The 13,878-nt window shown below is 42.9% G+C and overlaps 1 protein-coding gene across 1 annotated transcript in view; it reads left to right on the top strand.

Annotated features, from left to right (window-relative positions):
* The window catches only part of LOC147883765 (uncharacterized), a 72,696-nt gene that overhangs the window by 40,094 nt on the left and 18,724 nt on the right, over positions 1-13,878 (top strand). Inside the window, exons 2-6 of the mRNA XM_087398659.1 lie at positions 6,139-6,310; positions 6,400-6,543; positions 6,723-6,866; positions 6,973-7,110; positions 7,289-8,260. Coding sequence (XP_087254785.1) covers positions 6,139-6,310; positions 6,400-6,543; positions 6,723-6,866; positions 6,973-7,110; positions 7,289-8,260 — 1,570 coding nt within the window. The remainder of the gene's footprint in view (positions 1-6,138; positions 6,311-6,399; positions 6,544-6,722; positions 6,867-6,972; positions 7,111-7,288; positions 8,261-13,878) is intronic.

Here is a 13,878-nt window from a genome sequence, read left to right as displayed (position 1 = left end):
CACACAGTGACGAGGATTGGGATAGCAGACAGGAGTCCTCAAGATGGACAATCTTTGTTTGAGGGAGCTTCTGTTGATGATGATCAGAATGCTGATTGGGCCTATGCCATTGAATGGACAGCCAATAGTCATGCCAAATGGACAGGGTGCTCCATTGCAACAGTTTCTTCATGGTCCTAGTGTTGATATGCATGGCCCTGGCAATGGTTTTCAGCATGCAAATCATGGACAGCAAGTCATTCCGCATTCCTTAGTGCATCCAAGATATTTTCATGGTGGTTCTGTGTTTCAAGCAGTGGTTGGCCAAGTTGGGAATGGTCAAGGAATGCTTGGAAATCATCCTGTTGGTTTTCAGCTTGGAATGCAAGGCACTATGCTTGGGGGTATGCAGGTTGGAATGCAGAGAGTTATGAATGGAAACACTAACATGCAGCTAGGAATGCAAAATGGAATGCATGGCATTATGGGAGCTCCTGTAGGCATGCTTCGTATGCAGGGTACTGGGTTGCAGAATGGACAGGTTGTTGCCTTTCAGAATAGAATGTTGCAGGATGCTGAAAGAATTTGCAAGTATATGAGAGTAAGAGTTGCTGGCTGTGGCTTGCTCTCTTTGCGTGGGAGCATTACTTGCTAGGGGCTTATTTCATTGTGCAGACAAAATATTTGACCTTAAGATATGTTGCTCACTCAGATTAGGTTGTCTGAGAAGCATATGCGTTGAGTCCCGAATTGGATGCAATGAAGGACTAGTATGTAGAGGATGGGGAGTCTGCAAGGCTCTATGATCAACTCTGCACGTTAGGCCCAAATTGCTTGTAACACCAGAGACGACCATGCATCTGAAGAAATCCATCTCTAAAGTATAATGCAAATGCTGCTGTCCCTCAGACAATTGATCATAGAGCCTTGCAGACTCCCCATCCTCAACATACTAGTCCTGCATCCAATTTGGGACTCAACGCGTATCCCTACAAAAGCATCCATCTCTTGTCACAAAGCTGGCCAAAGAAAGTCTCCACTCCTTCTAATAAAGCATCAGTACGTCGTTGCTCTGCATGCTAGGCCCAAATTGCTTGTAACACCAGAGACGACCATGCATCTGAAGGAATCCATCTCTAAAGTATAATGCAAATGCTGCTGTCCATTAGACAATCGAGGTACTGATGCTTTATTGAAAGCAGTGGAGACTTTCTTTGGCCAGCTTTGTGACAAGAGATGGATGCTTTTGTAGGGATTTGCATCGTATGTTAGCAGATCAGTGATGTAGCTTACTGTTTGAAGCTACCAGATCTTTGAAGGATTCATAATGCTTGAAATGTGAATCTTCTCAAACTTTTCCAGGAGATGTGCCAGAGGATATGCCTTCTGTGTGTAGCCAGAGTTGGGGAACATCATGATATCTTAGTTCTACAGCAGGTATGATGAGCAGGCTGGCATGGCTCCGGGCTCTATCTTGAGGCTTGGCAAGAGTGGCGAGATCTGATTTGTGGAGCCCATATTGGGGTGGGGGGCCGTGGGACCTAGTTGTCCACAAATGAACATGTGGGTGTCTAAGAGTTTGGACAAGTAGAAATGATGAATCCTTTGAGGGGTGGCTTGACATGTTAGTTTGGAATACGTTCAATGGAGGCCGTTGGAGGTGGTGGCCTTACCTCTTATCGCGGTGGAAGACACATGTCATTGATGGTGAATGGGCAATCCCACATATAGTGGGTTGACTAATAGAGGATACCATATAAGGGCTGATAGCACTCTCTTCCCTTCACCTATGGTAGCTACCTTTTTCCGGGCATGTGAGAGAGACCCTGAACACATGGGTCTGACCCAACAATACGTACATAGGTTTTGTGTGTGTGATAGCATATAAGGGCTGATAGCACTTTCTTCCCTTCACCTATGGTTCCTTTTGGACCCAACATTATGTACATAGGTGTGTGTTTGTGTCACACATACTTGTTTCTTTTGTAAAAGAGTTTTTTTTTGTTTGTATGTGTGTGTGTGGAGGTGTGTGTGTGTGTCTCTCTCTCTCTCACACACAAAATATATATGTATGTACATACATATGCATGTATGCATGTATTTATCTATGCGCTCACATATATAAATATATATGTATATGTATATATGTGTTTGTGTGTGTGTACATCACACACTCCCGCGCGCACACACACATACACACAAAATCTATCAATGTGAACAAACAAGAAAATAAAGAAAAAACAAATAAATAATTGTATTTGTATGTATGTTTGAATGTAGTGCATGAGCGTGTGAGTGCATGTATGTATATACATAGTTGTATGTTAGAATCATGATTGCCTTTGAACAATAGTTAATCAAAACTTGAATTAAAACAATTCGCAATGCTGAAATTAAAGAGTAGAGTTAGGCTCACAATTCAAATAAATAATCCACACATATTTGGGGACTGGGGTTTAGATAGATAGAGTCATCAATATAGTATGGATGTGAACAAGGACTGCCTCCCCCCAAATCGCTCAAGACGTGTTTCTACTCCTCTCTCTCTCTCTCTCTCTCTCTCTTCCTCTCTTCCTCCTTATCCACGTTTCCTCTATTGTGTGCGTATGGTTGTATACTCCCAATCATCCTCTATCGTGATTACAATGCTCTGACTTGCAATATACCATGGTTGTCAGGTACAAAATGTCAGAAACGTTTCAAGGTCGAGTACCTACAGTTCCTAAACTTATAAAACGTTAGATTTATATATATATATATATATATATATATGTATGTACATACAATGTATTATGTATATCTAGTATGATAATAGTAGATGCACATTGCATACTATATAGTATATTGTATCATAGTTGAAGTCATAACTTATAGGATATGTGGTTTGGATAATGTCCTTAACTGTGGTGCATTAGACACGTCACACATTGCACACTACACATGCTATGAAGTTAAAATTGAAACTTAACAATCATTTTTACAAATTAGAACTTCAAAGTATCACAACTCACAGTAATTTATTTTCAAAGTTGAAATTGAAAAGTAAATAGTATCATAATTAATTATCAAGATACCTAATTTCCCCCCTTAAAAAACATACCTAATACATGCCTATAGTACCTAACATACCTATTGTACCTAAAGACTTTACCCTTTATGTACATGACCAGAACCAACCATGCAATGCATATTTTAGGCTTTATGATCTCTTTGTTTGCAACTAGCCCTTCTTCATTAGAGTACCCCACCATGTCCCCCTCCTCCATCCTGAGATTGTAGAGTTCCGTTTCTAAGTCGAGCATACTAGCCATATTGTTGATCTTGTATATATCCTTTAGCGTGGTCCATGCTGAAAACGCGATGTACGCTAGTTGAATGTGAGGGAGGATCGAGTCTGCAGTCATGCCGATAACGATGGCGAGGGCCTCTGCATCTCACACCTATCCCTGACTGAAATTGGATCAGTTGCTGTCACCATTTCCCCAGCCACGTTTTTGACATCCTGTGGCCTTAGCTCCACTTCTGTCGTTTATCTCCCAGATCATTTGAACCACCAGTTGGCTCCAGATCTTGTTTTCCTATAGGGGGTAGGTGCTTCGGTCGAGCTTACCCAATTCCCTAAATCTTGAGATGGGCAATTTAATGGACATGATGAGGGAACGAAGGGCTTAGGAGGAGTACACTTGTCTAAATCTTGATCACCCTCTCCTCCTCACAAGGGTATCTGCCGTTCAGACATAGAAGTTGATTTCTACAAGCTTGAACCGAGATCTCCTTCCAAAGGTTCTCACCGTCAAGCTTCCAGCATTTTGTGAGTCTTCTCAAGGCTCTGAAGAAAACAGAGGCGGAGGTTGCTGCTTGAGACAACTAATGCTCCCCGGAAGGGAAGATAATGTAGCACACTAATTCAAGTCACACTTCTTTCCTTAATGTGCACAAGTGCATTGAGAGAGATGCAGATAAAAATTGAAAAATACTCAATTGAGAGTAGAGGCAACAATATGTATTGCCCCAAAGATGGACCAAAGCCATGTACAAAAGGTGTGCACAGTGTGCCACCATTAGCAGCAGGGTGCTGCCTAGACATGACCGCAACACTATTCTCCTACCTCCTTGCGACACCTTCAAAATGCTATCCGCCTGCGTGCTCTCCTAGAGCTTCAGGGGGCGCTGTAGTGATGCCCTGCAAACACACCTTCTTGCTGTTCCGATGGACATCCAATGGTAAGGCCGTGTTAGGTCTGTGATACTTGACCTCTGTCTGCAGTGGCACAAGTCTCCCTTGATTCCTGTCCGCCTTGCTGCTGTATAGTAAGCCAGGAACTGTTGGTGTTCTGGACCTTCCTGTTGCTGCGTAGGCATGAATAAGGAATGCCCCCTCTGTGGCCCTTTATATAGAGCTTGGAAACCCTTCAAAAGTGCTTGAAGCCCTCCATGCTGCACCTGTGTGCTGCAGGCTCAGGCCCGACTGTTTTATCAGCTCCAAACTTCTCCTCTTTGATGCGCAGGTCTGCAGATCTGTTTGCAGCCCTTTGGCTTGTCCCTGACAGCACAGCTTGGCTGTCCTTGCAGTGTGTTATCTGCTCCAAGCTGCTGCTGACTATGATGACTTTTCTTATCCTCCTGACTCCATCAACATCAATCCAACATTCAACTCAATTGGCCGACAGAGTACCTTGAAACTGAAAATTCTTCAAAAGGGAGTACAAGAGAGCGTATCTCCCAATTCACCTTGAATCTGAAAAGTGGCTAGTATCTAAAATTGAGGCTTACAATGGCCTCCCAAAAAATAACAATAATACTGATGATTGGACATACATAAGAAGGGATGGGTCCTACTCACAGACCATACGGATTCCCTTAGTCCAATTCTTTGACAGCTCTCCTTGCTGTCCATGCTGCCCACGGGCCAAATGGCAACTTGCATGCCGCCCATGTGGCAGCCATGCATATTCCCTCAGTTCTGCCCCCTTGGCATCTCTGATATGCATCTTGTACACCTTACCCATATGTCCTCTTCACTTGGGGTGTCACACGTGGGGAGGTGACCCAGATAAACCCAACAGTTCTATGTATATACTTGACCAGTTTATGTCGCATAAAAGCTTACTCATGGACGTGTAAGATCGTGTCTTCACCCAACCAAAAACTTGGCTTGAGAGGGCATCCTATGAGCTCACATTTCATACTTTCTTTCTATTTTAAACATGGAGGCTGCTCACGTCCATTAGGCTTTCAAAGCCTCATGCCTCTTCACACACATGGCTTCCACTGTGTCACATTTTCTTCAGGGCACTTCATTTAGCCTTGGATTAGCAAATTGCATGTTTTAGTAGGTCTCGTGAACACCAGGTCCTCTTTTGTCTTACATGAAGAACGTTGATAAACAGTCTGTGGCCATTGATGTACAACATGACACATCTGGTTAGCTCGGTTCGAAACATAAAATTTGATTTGAAAATCCATGCCATATTTAAGCATGTTGAAGAAATCAGCCTATCACATGATCTTCACCCATCAACTGATGTTGTCCTAGGTCATGCTATGTTCTAACTATGTAATGTACAATGTGAAAAGAAGAAGACCTCGTTGATACATTGGGCTAATCTTGCATGAGCAGCTCTGAAAATATGAGCTCTATGTAGGATCTGGTCTTTTGCAAAGGCAGGGTAACCATTACCATGCTGATGCTTGCTGCTCTTCATGTCCTAAAGGGAATTTGGATTTGAGAGCAGAGATCCTCGCATCTTCAGCTTTCAGCAGATTGAAAGGTGCTTAGTTAAGGACCCAAGGTACAGCAAAATATTGCATGTGGAAAGGATCTCAGGTTCAGCATCAAAATTCTTCCTTGCATTGAATTTGCAGTAGTTTTGTTGCATGTTCGTGTGTGATTGTAGGCTTGTATGCACATTGCCAATGCAACATACGAAAAGGTGCAAACTCGAACTGGTAGTTTATTTATCTCAAGCTTGGGTACCCAATTGGCTGTCATTGTTGAGTCCTTTTTTTGAATTGTTCGAGTCACTCTCTGTATCTATGCCTGAAATTATATTTCATATCATGAGCTTCAAAATTTCTATTTGTTTATCTGAAACTATTGTCTAATGATGCAACATATTTAAAAACTTAAGAACCCCATACACTTTTGAATATCTGAAGCCCGGATGGTCAAGAATGGTCCACATACAATGAAGCCTTGAAACATGCGGGCTCTATGATTGGCACAAATGCTTCTACTCAGCTGCAAAGTGGGTCGAAGCCATGTAAGCTTGGGCTGACTTATATGGTGGGGTCAACCGACCCTATGTTCAAAGTGTCCGAAACTCTAAAAGTAAGCACTATACTTGAATTTGTGAGATGTTTACGTTGGATCACTGCAAATTTTCTTAAGCAAATCAAAGCCTGTAATTTCCTTTGCAGTCGAGAAATGGAATGGTTCTTGTTAAAATGAAAAGAAGCGGTGCCCTTGGAAGAGGCCTTCTATGTGGTACATGTGGGAAGACTTTTGCGAGCAAGTTCAGCTTGAGTAGACATACAAAAAGAACTGGGCATGAACTAGATAAGGTACATACTGACTTTAGCAGCATTCCTTGTTTATAAGAGGGTTAATGTTTCAGGGTGAGATTGAAAGTGTAATTTTCTGTCTCTCAGATCTCCAGTTGGGTCACAAGAAGTCTTTTTCAGAGCTATTTGTGAGTATGGACTCACATAGTGCTTCTCTACTTGCCTGGAATATTTTGCAGGCGAGGCAGGCCGCTGTTGAGACTGCATGGTGTCGTAAAGTAAATGTGGTACAGTTTAATGGCAAGAAAGGTCAAGAGAATAGTCATGGGCAGAAAGAATCAGCTTCAACTGGTCAAATGACTGAAGCACGTCAACCTCTGGAAGTAAGTGACATTTTAAAATTGTCTTTACTGTAAGTGAAATAGTATGTCCTTCCTCTTCCGTCTATAGCCCGGTTGAGGTGATTTAAATATTTTTTTTCTCTTGCAGTCAAGATGTGGAACGCTTCTTGCTAAAGTAAACAAAAGTGGCACCCTTGGAAACCCTTTTTGTGCTACATGCGGGAAGACTTTTGCTAATGGTTCCAGCTTAAAAAGGCATATAAAGACTGGACATGGGACAAATCAGGTATGTTTTGGAAGTAATGCTGTTCACTTGTTTTACTGATTAAAGGCTGAGACAAGAAATGCAATATTTTGATGGTCAACCCAAAATTTGTCCAAGCAAGTCTCGTGAGAAGTCTTTGTCAAGTCTCAGCTACAAATAATTTCTCTTTTGGCCTAAAATATGTCACATTTGTGGAAAGGTAAAGGTAGCAGCATCTAAAGGCAACTGGAGGCAAGGTAACAGTCATGAGCTGCAAGAGACTGGCATTGACCCTGAAGGGAAGGTTGGGAAAATGGAAGGGAATGTACACTCTTCAAATGTGAAAACCCATGAATTTAAGAGTTGTGAAAAGATCCAACCTTCCAGAAGAAAATCTCTTACTCATCTGAGAGTTCACCGATCAAAATGTTCTTGTAGGGTAAGGCAAGAGGAGTCCTGTAGGCAATGCCACTTGAAGTTTGGAAGGAGAAAGCAAGGTGGTCGTTATCTGAGAACACATTCCAGAAAGGCTAGGAAAAAGGTTGGCAGACTGGCTGGTAAAGTCATATGCAGGCCAGTCACAAGACTACCAGAATCAAAGAGAGCAGGCCAACCATCTGAACCAACTGTGAGTAAGAAGGTCCATTTGGCAGGGGGCAAGGCCAATCTTTGCAAAAAGCTGAAAGGCAAGTCACCGGAATGTAAATTTCTTTGTGACAGATGTGATGCTGTATTCGATGTGTATATATCTTATGTACGCCACCATGCTGTGCATTTTAGAAACACCAAAAAGATAAGCCCTGAGGAAAAACTGAATGAACGAGTAACATCTTATGAAAAGCGAGTCAAAGTCCAAGGGGATTCAGTAATTGATTCAGCATATACTGGGGTAGAGTGCGATTATGTGCTTGATGAACTTTCAAAGCATACTGGCCACCTCACAGCTCAATCAAAAATGAGAAGGGAGTCTGCAGCTGGCATGACTCATAGTGGATGCAGGGAAGATTCTGTCTGTGGCGGTGCTGTCAATCATGACAGTGAGGAACAAAATGCATTTCACAACAAAGAGTCATCGACAATTATATTCCGAAGATTTCTGGTTGATACAGCTCTCCCATGTATCTCTGGATTGCCAAACAGGCTTCTATTTGCAGGGAATGTGGATATCTTTTCCTTACAGGAGGAAAAAGAGGTATGGTTACTTTTATATTAATCCATGTACTTTTTGGCTTTCTGTCGTTTTTTTAAACAAACAGACTTACATACAAGTGTAACAAACCAAAGTAGCTCTATCTTTAACTAGTTCTAACTAATTCTGGACCAGCAAGGATGTGCTCATCGACCCCCTACTCCCATGGCAGAGGGTTCGGGTCGTAGGCCTCGTGGGGAAGGTTTGGCGGACCGATCCTAGCATAGAGCAGGATCAGCTGCAGCTTTGGTGACTCTGGCTCTGGGAGGGGCGGGCCTTGTCAGAGCTTGATTGGGACCCAGGAGAGTGGAGATGGCCAGAGATTGTGACAGGTCAGGGGCCGACCTCTTTCTTTGCCTACAGCACGACATTGGGTAGGCGAGTTCTCGGGAGGATGCAGAGCCGCCCTCCCACCCAGCGGCCCAGTTGGTATGCTCAGGGTATCTCCAGGTTATTTTTGCAGGCCTTCTGGAAGGCCTTGTGGGAGAGCTGGCGGCCGCGGAAGATCTCCTACTTCCTGTGGCTTCTCGCCCACAAAGGTCTTCCAGTGGGGAGCTGGTTGCGGCAGATAGGTCAGGACGGACGTTGTCAGATCTGTCATGAGGACGAGGAGTCACCAAAACACTGCCTATGGAGCTGCACTCGCGCCCAGGAAGTGTGGAGGTGGACCTTCGGGATCCTTACTTGCACAGCACCGGAGCTAGGTTTGATCACTTGGGGCGCGTTCTGCTGGTTTTCATCACTTGTTCGAGTCAGCAGGACCCCACATTCCTTATCACACAGGGGACGTGGGGGCTGCTCGAGAGCATTCCGCCGCACCTGGCAGAGGTTGGCACAGGATCTCAGGAGAGGCAGCCAGTCTGGGAGATTATTAGTAGCATCGCAGGATGGCACATTTGGACCTCGCGCTGCGCGAAGATCCTCGGTGGCACCTCCTTATCGACTGCCCAGATCATGACTGACATCTGGAGTGAGATTATACACACCCTCAGAGGCCAGTGGGACCAGATACAGGGAGACTCCCGGGCCGGCCGGGAGAAGCGGAGACGTTTCCTCCGGGTTTGGGACACACAGGGCCTCTTCTTCGAGCATACTTCGCAGGGCCTTCAGTGGCGCTACTCACCACCTCTCTGGCTGTTCATTCACACTCGCTTGATCCCTCCGTGAGAGAGAGCTTTACTTTTTTTGTTACCTTTTTGGGCTGCGTCCGATTTGTGAACGCAGCCCATCAGTTGCAATGCTGACCTCATGTATCTTGTTTTCGAAGTAATATAATTAGCACTGTTTTTTCGGCAAAAAATTCTGGACCAGCAGATAGCCTTAGACTAGAAACTCCAAACTGTAGGGTAGAAATAATCAGATTTAACAGAGAATTAGGCCTACCCTGTAACGAGGTCTAGGCTATAGCAACAGCTTCATTCATTAGTTAGTTTTAGAGTTGAGATACTGAAGTAACAGGTACCTTTTAAAGTTGAAGAAGAGGTAAGTCAGAGGCTGGACTTACACAGTAGCTTGTAAGGTGCTGCTGCACAAGGACAGAAAATGATTATTCCTTATTGAATTCCTAGCTGAGCAGTGAGCCCTGTTGTACAATCCAGTTTCATTCAATGAATCAAATTACAATGATAAGATGAGTGCATGTGGGACAGGCAGGCTTTTTATAGAAATTAGGGCAGGCTGTTTTGCAACTGTGCTTATGGGGCAGGCTGTTTTACAACTATGCTTATGGGATAATGTTGGTTCGCCATTGCATTATCAACAACTGGGGAAGGCACATGAACTTTGCAGCCATACATAGCTTCAAATGGGCTCATGCCATTGGAGGTATGTTTAGTACTATTATAGAACAAACTTGTCGCATGTTATCTGAGTGTTAAAACAGAAATGTCCGAGGTATTTTCCAGCCATCTATTTCGTTTGGCCATTAGTTTGAGGATGATAAGCAGTACTCCGTGTGAGACGTGTGGCCATAGACATACACAACTCTTGCCAAAAATGCATGATGATTTTGGCATCACAGTCACTCACAATCTCTTGTGAATCATGGAGGCTGAATATTGAGTTTTGGTGGGTATGAAGTGTGCAGCCTTTGTCAGCCTATCAACCACAACTTAAATGCTATTCCAGCCTCTAGGAGTCATAGGTAGACCTGTGATAAAGTCCGTGGATATGTGTGTCCATTTACCTCTGGAATGTGTAGAGGTTGGAGCAGACCAGTTTGGCTGAGGCTTAATTCTCTGTTCTAATGGCATGGCTTAAAGCACTGCACATAATTGTGCAAAACCTTCCAAAGACCATTCCAATAAAGACTCTGCTTCACTCTCTCATAGGTCTTGAATAATCCTGTGTGACTAGCCAATGGTGATGAATGTAGCTTCTGTGGAATTAGCAGTTTCTACACGGAGTTTGCAGGAAGGAAACTCCTGTCTAGTGTCATGGAACCAAATCAGCCCATTATGTAGCTTGTAACATGGATCATTGTAGGCCATCTTCTCCCGGTCGTATTGATGCCCTCTGGGCCCTAGTATGTGCCATGTAGCTCTAGTTATTGGCACTTAGGTCACCTAGTACTTTTAGTGTCTTATGACACCTAGTACTAGTGGTACCACTAGGACACTAGGTCCTAGGGTTCTCTTTTATAGTACTTTGTACTTTCATTTTCATTCCACTAGTTGATGTGACGGCTTCCACTTCTTGCTCCACTCTTGTGTATCCTTTTGCTTCCGTGAGCCTACAGTGGTATCAGAGCACTTCCTTCCCGGACCTGCTCCCTACTCCTAGCTTCGTGCTTCTAGCTCCAGCTCCCGCACAACTCCAACGTGGCCTCCCCGACCTGCTGTCCGCACGATTCCGTACAGCGTGTCAACTATCGGGGAATTTTTTTTCTCTATTCGTATGATTCCGTATGGCCGTCCGCATAGCGCGTCAGAACCTGTCCGCATAGTTGTACGGATTTTCATACAATTTTCGATTTCCGTACATTTTCGTACTTCGGCGTCCGTATAGTTTCGTACCAGCCATACTATTCCGTACATTCTGTACCGTCTGGAGCTGACATTGTAGTAGATCTACAATTTTTTTCTGACATTTGGGGCTTTTGCATTCAGGCTTCGATTTTGCAGTTTTGGGGCTTTTGCAAGACATTGGCAAATTTGAGGTTTTTCAGTTCATTTCCCTTCTTTTGGTCGCAATTTCTTGCAAGACATTGAAGCTTTGGGATTTGGATTGCAATTTCTTCTTCAGATTGTAGGACATTGGGTCACATTTGCAGGACATTGGGTCATATTGCAAGAATTGGGTCACATTTGCAAAATCTCCCCAAAATTTGGGGCTTTTTTGTATTTGCCCTCTTTTTGGCTTTTTGCCCTAATTACATTTGAGGCTTTTGCCAGATTTGCTGATTTTTGCAGAGGTCATTGCCTGACACAGTCACATTTGGATCAAATTTGCATTTGCCTTTGATTTGGGCTGGAAATTTGCAGGACATTCACTTGCAGACATTTGCTGTCATTTTTGGACAGCCAGGAGGCAGTCAATAGAGCGAGCGAGAAAAAGCGAGCGAGCCCAAAAAAGCGAGCGACAATTATTTGAAGTGATTGGAAAATCAAGCAGGCAAAGAAAGAATCTAAGTTTTTTATAAGATAATTGCTTGAAGTATAAAGTATTCAAAAGAGTGGTTATGTGTCACATTTCTTGAAATTGAGTAATCTAAAGTTAAGGACTATTGTAACATGACCCCATTTGGGTTTGGCAATTATCCTGGGGGGTCACTCATAAACATGTAACATATCACTTTTGTGCATTGAGGGGTATTTTTTAGTGGGGGGACTTACATGTTGTTTGTGTGCATGAGGGGATTTATAAAATAGCAACTTAATGTAATTTATATATGTAGATATTTTAAAATGTAAACACATACATGGGTTCAACCATTTAACAAAATGTAAATTGAAAGAATAGGGGTAATTTTTAATACATGCTTGCTTGCACATGCTTTATGGGTTTGTGAAGAGTGATCCCTAGAGTGCAATTAAAAGGTAGAGGATGCTAAATTTTGGTTTTTTTTTTGCCAAAATAGACAGTGTCTTCTTGCTCCCCATTATGGGAAACCTTGCTTTAAACTTGGTGCAAAAAATTGGACAGAATCTCACAAAATTCATATTCAGATACACACAATTTTTTTAGATGGTGCAAAAAGGCATGATATTGATCTAAATCATGCCTTGTCATTTGATTTGATATGTAACATTATGCCATTTATATTTGACAATAAAAAGATGTAAGGATGTTAAAAACTAACTTTTGGGCCAAAAAAATCATATGTTGACATCTTGCAAAAATACAGGGATGTGAAACGCGCTCCCTGTTTTGGCCCAAAAGATGGCATTTTCACATCCTTGTATCTTTTGATTTACAAGTCCAAACAGGGTCATGTTACATGTCAAATCAAATGGCAAGGCGTACTTTAGATGATTATCATGTCTTTGTGCACCATCTAGTAAAATTTAATGCACCAAAATATGAATTTGTGGTTAATTTGTTGCATTAAGTAGATTAGTGGGAGCTAAGAATATATCATTAGGGAAGGATATTTTTCCAGTAACAAAGAAACATGGGTTTCATTCCAAGAGTGAACAGAGTTAAAAAAGCTAAGCATTTACATATGCATGGAATCTAGACTAATCCATGCAAGGAGTCCTTGGAAACACCCCACCTGTGTGGAAGGTTGCATTGATGATCTCAATTACTCTAGTGGAAAGAGAGAACTCTGTAGGATTTGTCTTCAATACAAACAATGAATTGGAAATTGAACATACAAACTAAGTCTTCATGAAGATGATAAGTTAGATGGCACCAACTACCCGATGTGGTCTTATCTCATGAAACATATTCTTGTTGCAAGGCATTTTTGGAACATTGTTTCTAGAGTTGATCTGAGGCCAGCCAATGCTACAGTGGCTACTCCTATTGCTGGTCCCTCTGCAGAGGGTACTCCTCCGGATGCTTTATCCTCTAGCACCTCTGTTGCTGCTCCTCCAACTCAGGAACAAACAAGATGGGATGCAAGAGATGCAAATGGACATTCTTGTATTACTTTATCATGCAAGAGAATCATTATTCCACACATCCGGTCATGCAGGACAGCAAAGGATGCTTGGGACAAATTGGCTTCTCTTTATCAGATTCGCAATGAGGCACGTGTTGCATATTTAAGAAGGCAATTGTAGGAAGTCAGCATGAATGAAGGTGACTCTGTGGATGCATACTTGACAAAGGTCAAGGACCTCATGGAACAACTTGCCAATATTAATGAGGTGGTGCCAAATTCTCAGCTTGTCAGTACCACATTGAATGGGCTGCCAGATACATATCAAGGGTTTGCTACAACCCTTCGACTAGTGGCCATGGGTAATCCATACCACTACTCCTTTGATCAGTTAATCACTTTGCTTTTGCAGGAAGAGCAAAGTCGTGCTAATAGGCAAGCTACTATTCCTGATCATGCATTTGCTTCACAACAAATAGGAAAAGGCAAGGCTTCCAAGCGTATAGGCAAGCCTAAATATGCGCTTAACGGTGGCAATTCCTCCAATGCATCTCAAAATACAGCAGATAAGTCA

Source organism: Dipteris shenzhenensis, chromosome 27 (assembly GCF_047967505.1).
Source record: "Dipteris shenzhenensis isolate YYH24624 ecotype China chromosome 27, Dip_SZ_1.0, whole genome shotgun sequence".
Lineage (NCBI taxonomy): Eukaryota > Viridiplantae > Streptophyta > Polypodiopsida > Gleicheniales > Dipteridaceae > Dipteris > Dipteris shenzhenensis.
The sequence above is the reverse complement of the archived record's forward strand: the minus strand, read 5'-3'. Positions and strand labels throughout refer to the sequence as shown.